We start from the raw sequence: 18,670 nt of genomic DNA, 5'->3' as shown, positions 1-18,670 counted from the left end.
GAATCATATACGTATATGATGAGTTTGTAAATGCGGTAAAGATATATTTAAATTTTTCTCATTTGTTTTACTAGCTGACAAATGAGTTATGCAGAAGCTGAAAGAGCTTCACCAGTCATGACAGTTGTCAAAGAGCATTCGAACCTAGAAAATATTTGCCAAGATGTTGCATCGGTCGGTCAGTCAACTAATACAAACACGTGGAATACTTGTAGGACTTTATTACATTAATACAAAATGCACCTTATTTTTAATTTGAAGAGTAAACAGTAATTTTTTTTCCTAGAAATTCGTGAGACAGTCTCGCGCGACAATCAGAAATTCGCGAAGCTTTCATGTAAATGTTAGCCCAGCGGAAAAGGCAAAGTGCGGCGTGGACGATAGCGGCAGTGTAAGTATATTTTATTAAAATTATATTTAATTAAAATCTTCTCATGGATAATTAAATGCTCCATATAAAAGAAAAGCTAGACCATCACTCTCTCCTCTTTTATTTCCTAACATGATTATAAATCATTTTCATATAAATAACTTTATTTTTATTTGTACCCTTTTAAAATATAAATATTTATCTTTGAAAACGCGAATATCAATCTTATATCTCTTTTTTTTTTAATTTTAATTAAAATATTTTCTTAACGCATTCAATCTTTTAAAGCCTTTTAATAATGGGTTATCAATTGCTCAATTATTCACGCTACTGATTTGCAGAACTATCCTTTGATAGACCACTGCTATGACGTGGTAATAGTAGGAGCGGGAGGCGCAGGATTAAGAGCGGCCTTTGGCCTCGGTAAAAAGGGATACCGTGTGGCAGTGGTATCAAAACTCTTCCCAACTAGGTCACATACCGTCGCTGCCCAAGGTGGCATAAACGCTGCTATCGCCGACGAGAAGAAAGACAATTGGCTGTACCACATGTATGATACAGTGAAGGGATCCGACTGGCTGGGCGATCAGGATGCTATACATCTGCTCACGAGGGAAGCGTCTCGAGTGGTCTACGAGCTCGAAAATTACGGTAAAACCCAATAAATCACAAATATAATTATCTTCAGAAACTATATGCAATACATATTAATATATGCATATATTATTAATATTAATAATGAATTTAATTATCTATAAAGTATGCATATCTTACCAATTTATAATATTTATATATAATATATATAAATTATGTGTTTCTTAGTATTTTTATTTAGTACAGTGGTTTTTTAATATTTTTGTTTAATACAAAATATGTATTAACTTATACATGTATATATGATTTGGAGTTAACAATGTTAATGCATAATTGTAGGCTGTCCATTTAGTCGGACGGAAGACGGTAGGATCTACCAGCGTGCTTTTGGCGGCCAGTCGTTGGAATTTGGCAAAGGCGGACAGGCTAAGCGAACCTGCGCCGTCGCCGACCGAACCGGCCACGCGCTGCTTCACACCCTCTACGGTCAGAGTCTTCGCTACGACGTGCATTATTTTATCGAGTATTTCGCCCTGGACTTGCTCATGCACGGCCGATGCTGCAAAGGTATTCTGGCCTGGGAATTGGAGACTGGACTTCTGCATCGATTCAGGGCTCATCATACAGTAAGATAAAAGGCTGCAAGATCAATGTTATATTTTTTATTTTATTTACAGAAAAGATAACGCATCAATTATTTATTAACACGTACACAGTATATTTAATACAATATAATTATAATTTACTTTTTTGTTCATCGGCGCAGCTTAATTATACTACAATTATACCGTATTATATTTGACCATGTGTATTGATACAAATAAATTTATTAATTAACAATATAAATCTCGCAGGTGATAGCAACGGGTGGTGCTGGAAGATGTTACTTCTCCTGTACCGCGGCGCACGCCTGCACCGGCGACGGCATGGCGATCGCGTGTCGAGCGGGATTGCCGTTGCAGGACATGGAGTTCGTTCAGTTTCACCCGACCGGTATTTTCAGATCGGCTTACACACCCCGCCGACGACTCCGTTCGCCTTATCCGGTTCCTCTTAATTGATCGACTGATCTTTCTCGCGCTGCAGGCATTTACGGCAGCGGTATACTCATAACCGAGGGCAGCCGGGGAGAAGGCGGCAAACTCGTCAACTCCGCGGGAGAATTCTTCATGGAAAAGTACGCGCCGGTGGCCAAGGATCTAGCCTCTCGCGACGTTGTGTCGAGAGCTGTGACCGCCGAAATACTGGACGGAAGGTTTGCTGCGATCCTTCGTATTCTATAATTCTCGTTCTTTTCCCCTTCCGCTGAAAGACCAAACGAATTAACGTGTTTAAATATGAGAGAAAGGATGGAGAACTCGCGGAGATGCTTAGAACATTCTGTATAAAGGCAGTAGGATTGATAGATGAAAGAAAATTTACTTCAACTTTGTGGTAGCTGTGGACTTTACTGTCGCAAATCTTTTATTTAGACTTAAATAATTTCTATGCCAATAGATACTTAAATATTTAAGCAAACGGGCAAGAAGTAATAGACTTCGTCATCTTAACTTCCTGGAAGTAGGAATACACTGTTAATTACGCTGAATTAGTTGCGTAAGAACACGTGCGATTCATATGGAAGCGTTTTTTCGCTGGAAAATGACATTGCCTCGCGCTATTTCTCGCAGGGGCGTCGGGGAGAGGAAGGATCACATTTATTTGCAGTTGCATCATCTGCCGGCCGAGCTGATACACGAGAGGTTGCCCGGAATTTCGCACCTCGCCTGGGTGTTCGCCGGCGTGGACGTGACGAAGGAACCGATCCCCGTGATTCCCACGGTGCATTATAACATGGGTGGCGTGCCTACAAATTGGCGTGCCCAAGTGAGAAATATAATTATATTTTCTTAGTAGGACGATTGTTATAATTACTTTTAACTAACCGATGTAAAAATTGCCAGCCTAGTCCACCGTTTCGGTCGTTATTTTATATTTATTTTCGATCGCTGTACTATTTTAGATATTACATGTAACATTATTCATCAAACAAGCGTGTTAATATTAGTTAATCGTATTACTATCGCTAATACACTTATGTCTATTTCTAATAAAACAGATTAACTTTAATCTCTTTAAAAAAGATTTGACTTTTACTTTTTATCTTTCTCTATAGTTCTAAGAGTTAGAAAAAGATAAAAAGTAAGTTGAACCAAAATTATAGTCAATCTACATTTATAGAAATAGACATGAATTGTTTTATTGACAAAAGTAAACGTGTGTACTCAATTATTTGTATATATAGGCCAAGTAAATACGTTTACACAGATAACAACTAGAGATTATTGGCGGTTACCGGCGTTTACGATGCGGTTATTTGACGTAATTGTATTTTCGACATAAATGACACCTTGTCAGGTATTAACGAGGGAAAACGAGGAGGACAGACCGATCGAAGGCCTCTGGGCAGCCGGCGAGACCGCGTGTGCGTCCGTTCACGGTGCTAATCGCCTGGGTGCTAACAGCCTCCTGGAAATTGTCGTCTTCGGCAAAGCAATCGCCGACCAGATCGACTGTATCGCCAGGCCTGGCGAACGTCACGAGGATCTGTCATCAGTAAGAGAAAAAAATTATGGGACATTTCGGACACGCCTCTCTTCCCTATCTTTCCGAAAAGCAACTTTTTGTGTGGTCACGAATTTAATAAAACGCAATATCGTCAGTGTCGCAAATTACTATCCTCATAACTATATGATATTATATTTTAGATTATTTCGCGACAATATGTTTTAAGATTATTCGGCAAAGAGTCTCTTTGCTATAGTTAAACAATTATATTTTGGCAATTGCTTTATAAATTTTTAATACATATTTATAAATTTATTTTTACCTTATTTTTTATTTATTATTCTTTATATATTTTTTATCTTTTTTTTTTTTGACGGATAAATCTTTGCTTAAAACTGTATATTAAAGCCGTGGAACGAGAATTTGCGTGTCCAGGTCGAGGAAGGTCCGCCTTTTACGAGTTACGAATTAGCATACAGATGCGTGTGATCAAAAATGGTGATTTGGATGCAGGACATCGGCGAGCAGTCGATTTGTCGCTTCGACGCGACCCGTTATGCGAAAGGCTGCGTTCCCGTTGCCGAGCTGCGCGACGAGATGAGACATACGATGCAGAAATACTGCGGGGTACTAAGGACCTGCGATATTTTGCAGCGCGCGTGCAGGGAGATGTCCCGTCTCTACACCTGCGATCTGCCAGACTTATGCGTAAGCTAATCACCGCGCCTCATTATCTTAATGATAAAATTATTTAGAAAGAATATATTTAGAAGCTTAAAACATATAAACGAGATGCATATGTAAATACAATTTGCCCAATATATTTCAAGGAATAATGACGAAACTATATCCAGGCTTATGCGTAAGCTAATCACCGCGACTCATTTATCTTAATGATAAAATTATTTAGAAAGAATATATTTAGAAGCTTATATATAAAACATATAAACGAGATGCATATGTAAATACAATTTGCCCAATATCTTTCAAGGAATAATGACGAAACTATATAATATATATAAATGAGAATATATTAAGACTATGTTACATAGACAGTAGGCTTATATTATAGGGGCTTGTATTATACGAAAACACACTTTGTTTTTTATTTTAAATTCGAATAAGTGACTATAATACTATACGAAATACACTCTACTTTTTTTTATTCTATATAAATCCCAGATTCACGAATTTATACGGGCATTCCATAATTATAGTCCGGAACTAACGATAGCCCGATTATATATGATTGCACGAATAATTGTACCGCTATACATCGCGGTCGGCGGCGTAATGACGTGTCGTTGCATAAGACGATGATACACATATGCGAGACGCTTTATCTAGACCCACTTTATCCAGACGCACATGTGTAGATCTCTTTGGAATGTTTTTTTTTTTAGGTGCAAGATCAGTCCCTCATTTGGAACACCGAACTCGTCGAGGCCTTGGAGCTGCAAAACATGATGCTCGTCTGCATGCACATCGTATACGCGGCCGAAAATCGAAAGGAGTCGAGAGGCGCGCACGCCAGGGAAGACTATAAGGTCAAGTAGAGTTTCAAATAGATGAATTACATTAATGGAAAAAAAATTAGAATATCTCAAATTTGTACAGATGCAAGCAAGTAATTTAATGCAAATAAGTAATGCTGCCGGCTGCAATTTTTCGAAATTGTAAACACAATCTTCGAAAGAAAGAGAGAGAGAGAGAGAGAAACTCGTGAATGCTTATTTCATTTCTAGGACAGAGTTGATGAATATGACTATACAAAACCGCTCGAGGGACAGAAGAAACGACCTTACACGGAACACTGGCGTAAACATACGCTTACTTGGGCTCAGGATGATGGAACGGTTAGTTAAAATGCTAAAAAAAAAATAATTAAATTAAATTCCTCTCCGAGGAAGTTGGAGTATCATCGGTAAAACAAAATCGAACCACTCGGAGATTACAAATTAAAGTAAATACAAAAAAGTTTTTACGCTTTATTACAGAAGATATTGAAATATATTACTAATAAATCCTGCTCATGTAAAAAAAAACTAATAAATATTACACGAGCAATATTTATTTATAAAAAAGCTGACTATGTGTCTCTCGATTTGCATCAAATACACATTTGATTCATTGCATTCATTGCATTTTATTAGAAATATTTCTAATTCAATGATTTATTACTGATTAGTACGATTTTTAACGGCGCGCTCTGTTTACAGATTTACATTTCTTATCGGCCCGTTATCGACACTACTCTAGACGAAACCGAAGCCCAGCACGTGCCCCCTGCAATTCGCGCATATTGACCCAAGAAATGAGTAATCGCCAGCAGCCGGATAATTGGAAACGTAATGGAAACGCGATGCGATTATGAATCTAAGTCGGCTGTCGCGTTATCTCGCTAATCCCGCATATTGGAAGCCAGGCATACGAAATACGTATAAAGTAGATCCTTACCATCAGAAGTCGAGGAATATGCAACGAGAAAATCGTCGAAAAACATTTCTTCCTTAAATATATTACTTTTAAATATTACTTCATCTCGGATACCTTGCATAAATTGCCTCGCACGCGACACGCGTCGATTTACAGTAGTAGTTTACTGGCAAAAATAATTAATGCCCATGTCAATTTAATTTGTAACGAAGAAAGCGAATCAAAAAAGTCGCATTTCTTAAAAGCAATTTGAGTAAAACGTTCCTTCGAACTTTGTTTGCCGGAGCTGAGGCTGTGATAGAGAAATTATGCAAGAATATGTTGATGAAACTTTATAATCGTCTCCTTTTCTTTTGTTTTTATATGGAGGAGACATCGAGCATGGTCATGGTTCAACATGTTTCAGCAACGTCACTACATCCGCAACCTAGTTTCGTAAGAGATAAAGCGTTAACTATACCTTCGCTGATAATATAATTACCGTTGCGTTGATAAATGCTCTCAATAAACTTTTTACAGACGACATATATAAATTTTCACTAACTTTATAATATTCTATTAAATATCCATATTAGGTATGTATGCCTGCAAATCCAAGAAATATATGATGATCTGTACCCTAGTTGCAAATTTTATAAATGTTTCTAAAATGTTACGATTTTTATTTCATAAAATAAAGTATACAGTATATTTTATATAAAATAAAATATACAAAATGGAATATCGATCGAGCACATTATTTGAAAATTACTGTGTTATGTAAACAGGTTTATTTTGCGGTAATTAATGCATATGTAAGTACGTGACATATATATGTAGATAAAAGTTACGCTGTTGACAATGAGATAAGAATACAGTTCAATATCGTGAATGCGAATTTCTAGAGCCGGAGAAATTGTAGTCTTCACATGTACACATCTCAATTTATATTCTCAGTAAAAGTGGTCCACGTTTTACGCGCTACGTTACGCCCCCTCATTCGAATTATACCGGGTGGCCTAGAACGGCATTGATCGTCGGATCGAACGGAGCCCAATGGTTTTCTATTTCGTTCCAGTTAATTCAAAGGAGCAAATTTTATTTATGCAAATTTATTTCCTAGATCGTTGTCCCTTTTTTTATAAAAATATGCAGTCAAGAGACAAACAAATTTATTATATAAATATGAATTTTCAGAGTTAATTCTACATCTATATATATGTGACATTTTTATAATTGCGCGTGTATAGTTGGAACTTAGAACCAACGAAAGGATTGAGAACACAAGATCTGTTCGTTCTCTAATCTAGACTCTCGATTTTCAAAATTAACTGGCATATCTTCGAACATATATATATTTCTCATTCGCGATGCGGCCGCGGAACGCACGTTCGAAGGACGTTTTCAGGCGCGTTGGCAGCACTGTGCGCGCGCAGCATTCCGGCGACGCTCGGCGTCACAGTCGGTGCCGAGCCGCCGAGCCGAGCTGATCGAAGCCGAAGCCGATAAACGGGTGAGGGTTCAGTCGCGTGTTAGCGAGAGCGCGCGCGGGTCCGTCTGTCTGTCGGGGTGGTCCGTATATCGCGGACGGGAAGCCAAGTACGGGAGCAGGGGCGACGTGTGAGATGAGCGGGATGCTGAAGCTGTCGACGTCGTTGCTGCCGAGGAGCCTGCCCGGTGCGGCGACGCTGGTGAGAATCTCCGGGAGCTCGCGAGAAACAATTCGAACAACAGAGGCTTCGTTCCCCGTTTACCGCACAGATTTCCACCCCGCGGCGAGGGAACGCGCGGGGCCGGCCGAGAGAAACTGTCGGCGAGCGGATGGGGCGGGGGGGGGGAGAGTCCGGCTTTCCCGCGGGTCCGGAACTCGAAACACTCGAATCCCCCCCGACGGAACTGGAACGTGTCTCTCGCCGCGGAGAGGGACACACCTGGGCCTAGAGAACCTCGCGTTCCTATATAGCGGCCTCGCGCCATCTTAAAGGAAGAAAAAGAATGATCCGTCGGCCGACTCCGTTACTCCGCGCCAGGGGGGTTACGGGTTACCCTCGTGACGTAGGTCAGGGCCACGCCGGAGGCCCGCGGGGCCACGTTACGTAATTTTTTATTCGCCGCGTCCCGCCGGTGGATGATGATGAGGTGCTGCACGCCGCGAGGCGCGCGACGCGGCGCATCAAATTACGTAAGGTGTGCGCGAGACCGACCGAATAAAATACGCGCGCGTCCGGAAACGCGCCCGGAATCTCGTCGTTGCTCGCGATCGTTGTCCGAATACGCGCGGCATCCCCCTTCGGCTTGTCGAAGGCGGGGGGAAAAAAAGCCGCCGAAGAGGAACACCCCTGCCGTCGTCGCCCGTTCACCCGAGAGACTCCACCGTGGGGTAGAACGGAACCGATCTATTTCCATATGCTCGGCCGCGTCGGTCAAACGGGGGCTGCTCCGCTTGCTCTCGCGTCTAACGGTGCGCGCTGCTCGATGGCTCGATAGCGTGCATACTCCGAGTTCCCGAGTCGAGATACGCTTTTACGGCGTTTCGGCGTTGATGTCGATTAGCTTGCGCGCGCGGCGCCGTGGCGGTGAGAACGAGGTATCGATATCCGGCGAGGTACTGGTTTTTCGAAAGGGCCAGGGCGGCGAAGGGCTATTTCGGTAAAGTCTCGACGGGAGGACGTGTCGTTCGATTTGCCGTCGATATTAATTGTTTTCTTCGACTGTACATATTGTTAAATTTGTGGTGTTAAATTATAATTAATTTGAGTCATTTTTTCACTACTCTTAATAGGTCTACTCCTGCTCGATATGTCGTTAATTTAACTAAACCAATGGAGTTAAAATAATAAAGTAAATGTACCACCAATGCCCGGACCCGTACCTATATCTCGACATTTTATCATTTTAGTTCTTAAATAAGTTGTAACGCAAATTAAAATCAAAGAATCAAAGATAAAAATATTTTTCTTGTATTATATTTTTATCTTTGATTTTAATTCACGTTATACTTATTTAAAAATTAAATTGATAAAGGTGTCCAGACATAGGTCTCAAGTGTCCCGGCATTGGGACATTTACCTTACTACTTTGTGTTGAAAATAACAAAATGTTATTTAACTCAAGATATCGGTTTAAATTTCATTCTTTAATATTTAACAGTATAGAGAAGACGGATTATAGACTGTCTTTGACTATACAGTAAAAGTTTTAATTAATTCGAGATTAAATTTGACAATTTTTCAATGATACGAAATAAACGTGAGGCACACCTGGCGAGATTTCGCGTCGATCGGGCTTTATTTTCACGTCTTCGTTTCTGGATTTTCAATGCAGCTTTTGTGGAAAAGCTTCACATTAGGACGTGAGAGTGAAGTTTTATCGCGCGCGAGATATTTGCGATTGTCAAACAGCGCCGAGATCTCTTATCAAGATTTTTATCCCGGCAGTGAATTAGATACGCGCGCGCCGAGAGCGTTTTATTAAAAAGATAATAAAGTTTACATCTGGAAATACACTGTCGTTACTTTAATGATTAATAATCGACGCGCCTCCGCGATATCTCGCGGCCTTTAACGGTTGATCGCGTCGACGTAGATTTAGTGAAATTTTTAACGAAGCTATACTTTTTTTAAACTCGGAACGAAACTGCAATGAGACATTGAAGCAAATCAGCCGAGTCGAATTTTTCTTTTTTATATTTTCCGAGGTGAGATTCGTCAACGTGGAATATTTCAGGTCGAGAGCTTTGCATTTTGGTACAGCGATGTTGAATTAATTCATTCATCTCTCTTTCCGAAAGATCACCGTATACGATATTAATATCGCTGCGCGATCTCAAAATCGAACGGAAATGTTTCTTTCGCCTTATCTTTGAGTATACAAATAATCGTAAGTTGACGATAAGCCACGGAAAATTATCGTTTTCTGCAAGTGTCCCCCGAGCGTTGGTGCGCTTATCGCTTTTAATTATTTTGCGACGCGATCACGACGAAGTAAAGAGACTCATTGCGCAATCGATGTTTCTCTCTCGGCGACTAATTAACCCGCTAATTATCCGCAGACATAACTTTAAAGCGATTATTTGTATAGGTACACGCTCGTTAAATTATTTTGTAAAAACGTTATAAAAATGTGCAGATTATATCAGCTTTCCGTAAAGTGCGAATCAGCGTTCAGTATTACAACTATCTAATCGCTGTTCTCATCAATCTTATCTTTTTATATTGACTGCATAATGCTTCCACTTTTTATCCTGAATAAATAAAAGGAATATTCATATTTTTCGTCACGAGTCTTTCGCAATGTTCTTGCAATACTTGCGCGATCGTGGAATGCGTAAAATCGTATCTGCAAATAGCATTAAATTGTTTAGTTATACAGTAAGTATACTGTATGTACAACTATATTTGATTATGTAAAATATGTATAATCTGAAAAGAAATATGAGGGTACGTTTTGTCTATATTGACGATGCTTGTCTCCATATGGTCATATAAATAGAACATGTCGAATTGAATACGTATACGATCTCGCGTATACGCAATCGCAGATTCGCGACTCATTATAAATAACAACGTGTCCACGTGACGTCTTACCTAACAATTTGCTGAAAAATCCTAGAGGAAATAACTGAAGCTTCCTAAACGACCGCGTGATGTTGAATCTATAAAAGCAGAAAGCTGTAAACATAGGTATATTAGTATTATTTTCTCTTCCGTTCACCGTTAATAAATATTAAAGGATGAAATTTAAACAAATACCTTGTGTTAAATAACATTTTGTTATTTTTAACTTATGTGTATCGAAATTTATATTATAACACAAAATAATATTATTTTAACTTGATTGGTTTAGTTAACTAAACTAAACGAACTAAAATATTGAGTAGGAGCAGTGCGGCGATATAGGAATGGTTAAAAATAATTGAGTATAATTTGACACTACAAATTCAACAGAGTCTGGTAGGTATATCGTTGCACATTAGATACTTTGATTTATTCCAATAAAATTCGAATTTTATATTTTACGTTGTACATCCGAATATATTTTATTAGTATTATTTTTTCTTATTCCGTCTAGTTGCTTAGAATTCTTTCATTTACCCTAATAAAATTCGAATTTTATATTACACATCCGAATATATATATATTTTTTATTATACGTACATCTTTAAATTTTGTATTACAAAATTTTACAAAATGTGCAATGGAAATACCTACAGCCAGCTATTACGTTAAATAATCCAGCGAGTGAATCAGTTAATGAGCACACGCTCCATTGTAATCTTTTGCGGTACGATTCGCTTTTTTGCCCTTGGTGTATCTCCGCTTCGCTTCCTTTCCGCAGAACAAGCTGGGACTGCCGCTTCTCCTCGGCAACCGCAGGTTTCACCGCACGCCAGATCGCACGGCCAAGATCTCCGACGAGATCTCCAAGCAGTACCCGTTGGTGGATCACACGTATGACGCGGTGGTAGTGGGAGCCGGCGGTGCCGGTCTACGCGCGGCCTACGGCCTCGTGGCCGAGGGCTTCAAGACCGCGGTGGTCACCAAGCTGTTCCCGACGAGGTCGCACACAGTCGCCGCCCAGGGTGGCATCAACGCCGCCCTGGGCAACATGGAGGACGATAATTGGCAGTGGCACATGTACGACACCGTCAAGGGCTCGGACTGGCTGGGCGACCAGGATGCCATTCACTACATGACCCGTGAAGCGCCAAAGGCCGTCATCGAGCTGGAGAACTGCGGCATGCCCTTCAGCCGCACCACCGACGGTGAGTGAAAGTGGCGACAATGGACCAGATAGTGTATTTTTTAATTATATTTTACATATATATAATATTAAAAAATAACACATATTCACGTAATAAAAATAAAAAGATAATTGAAATAATTGAAAGTTTAAAAAGATTAAAAGGTTTTTTATGAAATAAAATTATGACAGAGTCTGCGATATAGAAGGGCCGGTTATAGAGTCCGAGCGTAAAGATCTGCAAATAAGTATGACGATTTAACTTTAAAAAGCGGAGAGAGTTGCAAGAAAACAGAGAAAGAGGCCAAAAAGACTAAACCTGTTTTGTGACATCTTAGACTTTATTCAAATTTAAAGACGATACCAAGGACTAGTGTCACGTAATCGGAGTAAATTGTTTCGCGTACATATTTCCGAAACGTTCTTGTTGCTGTTAGTTTGATTAATAAATATACGTCTAAGAACTCAGATCCGAGACGTCGTCGCTGGTCATAGTCGCGCCTGTTCCCGACGTTGCGGAATCTGATTCCGCGTCGGAATCGTCCCCCCTGCTTCTTGAACGCCTTCTTTCTTTTCTTTCCTGAAACGTAAACAACCGTGTGTTATCTATACGAGTAATGATAGATTGTAAAAATTATAAAATTAGTAAAACTACCAAGCTCTAATTTTGCATTTCTTTGACATATAAATATTAAACATACTATATATATTAAACTTTCCTTTTTTTATGAATTATTGATATGCAATTAACTGAATATATAATAATTTAATGACAAAGTTTTAGGAAATATATAGAGACAGTAAAGAATTTTAATTCTGTTCCGAAAAATTTGTAGGAAATTAGTGAATGCTTATTTAATTCGAACGAACCTCTCGTTCTTTCTTTTTCTGGTCCTTCTGACCATCAGCTTTCTTCGAGGAGTCGCTGCTGTTAGGCTTGTTCTGCTGCGCGTTCTTATTGTTCTTATTGTTCTGCGATTGTTGCTTGGCCGCTTCCACATAGGGCATCTTATCCGCGGATGACATTTGTCGCCACGCTTGTCCACCGAGGCGAAACAGATCCTTTGCCTTCAGCTTGTTATACTCCTGTAATTTGTTCCACTTACATAACGCTCGCATATGTTATCCCCATGCCATTTTTGCGATTCGTTACCTGCCTAAAGTCTTGCATAAAATTGAGAAAGGCATTCGCACTTCTCCATTGCCTCCTCTGCGGAGGAGGCCTGCTTGATCTTGATCTTGATCTTGATCTTGATCGCGAGCGGGATGGCTTTCTGTCGTGTTGCCTGGAATCTATTCTGTGCATATATATTCATCATACAATTATTATAAATGGAAAATAAAAAAGTAATTATGTGTGTATTTTTTAAAAATTTGATCGAATCTGATACATATTTTTTTAAATATGTGTGGAAATAGATGTAACTTATATGTATATGTAGGGCAGCAATCTGGAGGTGTGTTCATCTGTCATGTATTACGTCTAACTTAATTATAGATCGGTTATGTTTATGTAACTCACTCGTCTCGAGTACATTTACGACTAGAGGAGGGGGGTCTTGTTATCTGTTGGTACTGATTATCAGAACCTCTTTCTTGTTGCCCTGCGGTCCCAGCCTCTTCCACGCCTGCCGTTACTTCATTATTTTCTTCCCTTCTATTGTCGTCTTCCATGATTTACCAATAATCCCGAAAAAGGTGTATTTGCCCTATCACTATTTACGTATGCACCGATACATCTTACTCGTGGATAAGAAGTAATCGTAGAAAGCAAGAATTTGTCCCCGCAACCGAGAAAGTAAAACGCGAATTTTTCGAAATATCGTGGAAATAACAAATGTCATTGCTCGGTTGCCATGCAGTTGAAGATTGTCGCTTATCATAAGACTTTTAAAATGAAACGAGTCATCACAGACTCTGTTTCATTTCGAACGGAGAGAATAAGGATACCTAGAGGAGCTTTAGAATTCCATCCATCATGTATATCGTATAATTAACCCATCTGATTCACAATAAATAAATCTTAAAATTATTTATCTTTGTCAAAATTTATCACATTTTAATATATATTTAATACAAAACCTTATCTACTTTACATTTAAATCTCTAAGGATTTAAGACAAAAGTTTTAAAAATGTTCTACAGTGTTATCACATAATATTAATAAAAATCAAAGAATATCATCCATCATGATAATAAAAATTAATTACGGACCATTTTTGTTCTTTCCACCAGGCAAGATCTATCAACGCGCCTTCGGCGGTCAGTCCCTCAAGTTCGGTAAGGGCGGCCAGGCTCATCGATGCTGTTGCGTGGCCGACCGGACCGGCCATTCGTTGCTGCATACACTTTATGGTCAGTCGCTGAGCTACGATTGCAATTACTTCGTCGAGTATTTCGCCCTCGACTTGCTGATGGAGGGTGGCGAATGCCGCGGCGTGATCGCGCTCTGCCTGGAGGACGGGACGCTGCATCGCTTCCACGCCAAGAACACGGTGCTCGCCACCGGCGGCTACGGGCGCGCCTACTTCTCCTGCACATCCGCGCACACTTGCACCGGGGACGGTACCGCCATGGTCTCCAGGGCCAATCTGCCCAATCAGGACCTGGAGTTTGTGCAATTTCATCCTACAGGTATATATTTAATACCTAATACCTAATACGTTTTAGAAACACATTGCTGTAACATCGATATGTCTATAAATAGATTTGAGGTATTTCGATGATTCTTAGAAATTGGCAATAATGCAAGTAACATTTAATTGCTGAGAAATTAAATATTGAAACTTTTAAATACTTAATGAAATAAATCTTCAGTGTTCAAGTACGATTAGAATTATTAGATAATTAATATTATGTACTTTCTTGATTTGCACAAATCAAAAACACATTGTATTCATTTCAGGCATCTACGGCGCCGGATGCCTGATCACGGAAGGCAGCCGCGGCGAAGGTGGTTATCTGATAAATAGCGAGGGCGAAAGGTTCATGGAGCGTTATGCACCGGTAGCGAAGGATCTGGCATCGCGAGACGTGGTGTCTAGATCCATGACAATGGAAATTAGAGAGGGCAGGTAAGTCATTGGCCGATGAAGGCGCGTCTTTTGTCGCGTGTTCGGAAATATTCGTGGTAAATATAGTTCTTTTTCTCCGCTTAGAGGCGTTGGACCAGAGAAAGATCATATTTACCTGCAGCTACACCATCTGCCGCCTGAACAGCTAGCCGCTCGGTTGCCAGGAATTTCGGAAACGGCGATGATATTCGCTGGCGTCGACGTGACCCGGGAACCCATCCCCGTCTTACCCACTGTTCATTATAATATGGGTACGTAAGTATACTAAAGTATTTTGAGAGACTATCAATATTTCTAATGATTGATTTTAATGACGACCCTTGGACTATAATAAAGAGTATACTTAATTGCGGAATGCGGATGTTACAATTAATATTTTTTATTAAAGCATCGTTGAGAAATATTATTTGGCGCAGATTATACGCGCGTAGCAATCAATATGTCAATAAAGAAATGAATTTTATTTCGCTTTTGCAATGAAAGTGGAACTCTAAAATAGCTGTCACGCGATGAGTTTTTTCTTTCACTTAATATCCTGATGATTTCAGTCGAAAGCCCTGACATTCCTAGTGATGACGCCATCGGAGTCATCACGGTTGAGTTTCTTTATAGTAGGAAAATATTCTGAATAATTTATCAAACGTGACACAGAGTAATTTTTTAATAAAATTCATCACAAACTGTTTTGTTCACAGCAATTTCCGTGATTCTACGGAAAAGATTAGCCTAATAACATTATATTTACAGGAGGTGTGCCGACGAATTATAAAGGTCAAGTGTTAACCAAGGAGAACAATCAAGACAAAGTAGTACCCGGCTTATATGCATGCGGCGAGGCAGCTTGCGCATCTGTTCACGGCGCTAATCGATTGGGTGCCAACTCTCTATTGGATTTAGTCGTATTCGGGCGTGCTTGCGCTAAGACTATTGCCCAAGAGAATAAGCCTGGTGAGGCGATTGGACCCCTAAAACCTGTAAGTTTCTACTATTTCAAATATAAACTTTCTATTAATGTTATAGGTATGTGTGTAAACTACATTTAATTTTTATTGCAAGATAAATGATACATAATGTGTTGTGTCTTGTTTGTGTGTTTTAGAACGCCGGCGAAGAGACGGTAGCTAATTTAGACTGGGTAAGACACGCTAACGGTTCCATCTCTACCGCGGAATTGAGGCTGACCATGCAGAAGACCATGCAGACGCATGCGGCGGTCTTCAGAGAAGCCGAAACCTTGAAAGAAGGTGAAAAAAAAGACCATTGACGTTTTCTTCGCACACAATTGCACGGCAGAATTTATGAATGTTGTGTAACAGCATTGAAAACATTATGTACTTTTTTCATAGGCTGTCGGAAGATGACCGATCTCTACAAGAAACTGGGCGAGCTAAAGGTCGCTGACAAATCTTTAATATGGAATTCCGATTTGGTAGAGACGCTTGAGCTGCAAAATCTCATGGTCAACGCGATGCAGACCATCTTTGGAGCGGAGAACAGGAAGGAGAGTCGTGGCGCGCACGCTCGCGAGGATTATAAACAGAGAATCGATGAATACGATTACAGTAAACCAATTGAAAATCAACAACCGAAACCCTTCGATCAACATTGGAGGAAACACACGCTGTCGAAGATCAATCCGAGAACAGGAGAGGTATTTTTTATTCGTCATTTATAGACAGCAGATCGAGATATTGATATCTAAAAATTACTGTGTTTATAAATAACGTTTCTCCCGTTTTCTTAATTTTCTCAATTTGTACTTACGCTCGATATTCACATTAATTAGTAGGTTTTTATTACTGTTTTTCGTTTTAATATTTCCATTCGATAACCTCTCTATTTCACAACTTCTAATCTTATTTTATTTATTTAAGGTGTCTCTGGACTTTAGACCGGTGATCGACGTTACGCTCGATCAACAGGAATGCGCGACAGTTCCGCCAGCGATTCGTTCCTACTAGATTAATTCTATAAATGGACAATATTAAAATCCATCGCTCTAGGACTCTCATCAATCGCCACCGAATTTCGGTCTCAGCGCAATTCTCGATCGCAGCTTAATATTGAGCATTATTTAGACCGAGGTTTTAGCGCAAAGAAATCGTCGCCGTGACGATTCTAGTGCTAAAATTACTATTGCGCAACAAACCTGTTAATTAATTTATTTCACACATATACATACACTCACCAACTTCATCGTGCACCAAAGTTGATTCTTGTCACTCGCTTGCGCCGTGAGTCGCACGAGCAGGAGTAATGGTCTTTGTAGGATGCCGATGCTGAGATTATTGTCCTCTCGTCTACGTGAGGGAGTACGCGCGATCTCGCTCAGCGAAATCGGTACTCAGTTCAACAAGTAATAGTCGAAACTAGAACAATTCGCGGTAACAGAAGGAGGTCTGCATATAAAACACGGACCTTTTCAGGAAATACGTTTTCTCTCCCGTAATATAGTACAACGTATCCAGTTACGACACGTTCTTATTGCGCTCCGATCCCAGTACAACGTACTCTCGTGTGTAATGATAGCAGACCATCAACGAATACCAACGAACTCGATCGCGAACGTCATTTCGCTTGAATTACAAATTTATGTGTAGTAAGATTTTTGCAAACCTTTGATAAGAACTTATTAAAAACTCCGCTGACAGGAGATCTTAATAAGCTCTGTTTCTTAAAATAATTATTTACCTCCTTACACTTTCTGAGTGTTTATTGGAAATTATGATAAACTTTTGTAATTTTTGTTTATAAATAGAGCGTTGATATTTTAAGTTATTGTTGCACGTAATGGTACTTTGATGCTGTACCTCTGTACTCCAATACGATTATCATTCTCGATATCGATTTGATGTTTATTTTTACGTATTTTTGTCATTATGGAGATGTATGTACAAGAATTGTTTGATTTATTTAAGTGCTCCTTTTCGCGATAGATGCTCTTGTGAAGAATCAATTGACAGTAAAAAATGAAATGCTATTGCTCCGTATAAGCTCTTGTGTTTTTGTTTGAAAAGTGATCGAATAATTGGAATATCTGCAATGTAGGCGTTATTTATATGCAAATGCGATTACGAGCACGTAATATTTAAAAAAGTTATTTGACAATATGCTTTTTCTCGTATATATTTTTTTCGTTGCGGCTGTATACTTAAATATATCCTAAAAGACAACACAGAAGCGGTATTTTAATGTTAATTTTTTTCTAGAATATATTATGGAACTATAACAACCGTTTATTTATTACTATATTATTATTTACTAATTTATTCTTTTTTTCAGTGAGAATTTTATTTTTAAAATAATTTATAAAAATAAAAGTTATTTTAATGTTTTCTCAAGTTTCGTAATAAATATTAGATAAATATAAAAAAAGACGATAGGAAATAAAATAACAAATATAAAAATTATTTATAAATAATCACATATTTCCATTTTATTGATTGAAACTGCTTTTATGTTGTCTTCCAGCGTTGTACTGATATTATGTACTTCGTAAAAACATGATTTACGTAAAATACGCGGCACAGAGATACAAAATACTGTTATAGTCTCGATTTGTAAAAAAAAAGATCGTGTGAGCGTGTTACTTGGCATAGTGGCAAATGTACATAAATCGCGAAAATTGTCAATAAAGCGTTGATACACCTTTTACCTAGCGAAACTAAATCATTTATTAAGCAGTGGATTATTTATTTTTCATAAACAATAATGTAGTTTGAGATAATACTGGATTACAAAATAATCTTGTGAGACTGCTTTGAATTAAGTAGGATTATACTGCCATGAGAGAGACGAAAGGTGTTATATTCCTCTCTAATGCAGAAGATAATAATAGAAATATAAAATAAAGAGAGAAGATATCAAATACACACGGTTCATACTTCTCTTTCGGGGAATTATCTTAAATTATACAAGGATAAGGATA

General features: G+C 39.0%; 3 protein-coding genes across 3 annotated transcripts; 2 read left to right on the top strand and 1 right to left on the bottom strand.

Annotated features, from left to right (window-relative positions):
* Positions 1 to 292: 292 nt before the first annotated feature.
* Positions 293 to 7,385, top strand: LOC139812063 (succinate dehydrogenase [ubiquinone] flavoprotein subunit, mitochondrial). Its single transcript, XM_071776695.1, has 11 exons — positions 293 to 391; positions 712 to 1,021; positions 1,304 to 1,590; positions 1,819 to 1,957; positions 2,051 to 2,219; positions 2,635 to 2,830; positions 3,362 to 3,559; positions 4,025 to 4,219; positions 4,915 to 5,058; positions 5,257 to 5,367; positions 5,731 to 7,385. Exons 2-11 carry the CDS (start codon positions 919 to 921, stop codon positions 5,815 to 5,817), a joined length of 1,629 nt encoding a protein of 542 aa, XP_071632796.1. The 5' UTR covers positions 293 to 391; positions 712 to 918; the 3' UTR covers positions 5,818 to 7,385.
* Sdha (succinate dehydrogenase, subunit A (flavoprotein)) lies at positions 7,382 to 18,396 on the top strand. Its single transcript, XM_071776664.1, has 9 exons — positions 7,382 to 7,617; positions 11,264 to 11,690; positions 13,904 to 14,302; positions 14,574 to 14,742; positions 14,827 to 14,993; positions 15,490 to 15,716; positions 15,842 to 15,986; positions 16,089 to 16,393; positions 16,617 to 18,396. The coding sequence occupies exons 1-9, from the start codon at positions 7,552 to 7,554 to the stop codon at positions 16,701 to 16,703; spliced, it is 1,992 nt and encodes a 663-aa protein (XP_071632765.1). The 5' UTR covers positions 7,382 to 7,551; the 3' UTR covers positions 16,704 to 18,396.
* On the bottom strand, positions 11,710 to 13,895 carry LOC139812109 (uncharacterized). The gene is made up of 4 exons (XM_071776732.1): positions 13,191 to 13,895; positions 12,822 to 12,966; positions 12,539 to 12,754; positions 11,710 to 12,248 (listed from the first exon to the last, which is right to left on the bottom strand). Exons 1-4 carry the CDS (start codon positions 13,340 to 13,342, stop codon positions 12,126 to 12,128), a joined length of 636 nt encoding a protein of 211 aa, XP_071632833.1. The 5' UTR covers positions 13,343 to 13,895; the 3' UTR covers positions 11,710 to 12,125.
* Positions 18,397 to 18,670: the final 274 nt, after the last annotated feature.

This window comes from Temnothorax longispinosus, chromosome 1 (genome assembly GCF_030848805.1).
Source record: "Temnothorax longispinosus isolate EJ_2023e chromosome 1, Tlon_JGU_v1, whole genome shotgun sequence".
Classification (NCBI taxonomy): Eukaryota; Metazoa; Arthropoda; class Insecta; order Hymenoptera; family Formicidae; genus Temnothorax; species Temnothorax longispinosus.
Note: the sequence above shows the minus strand (reverse complement) of the source record. Positions and strands in the feature narration are given on the sequence as shown.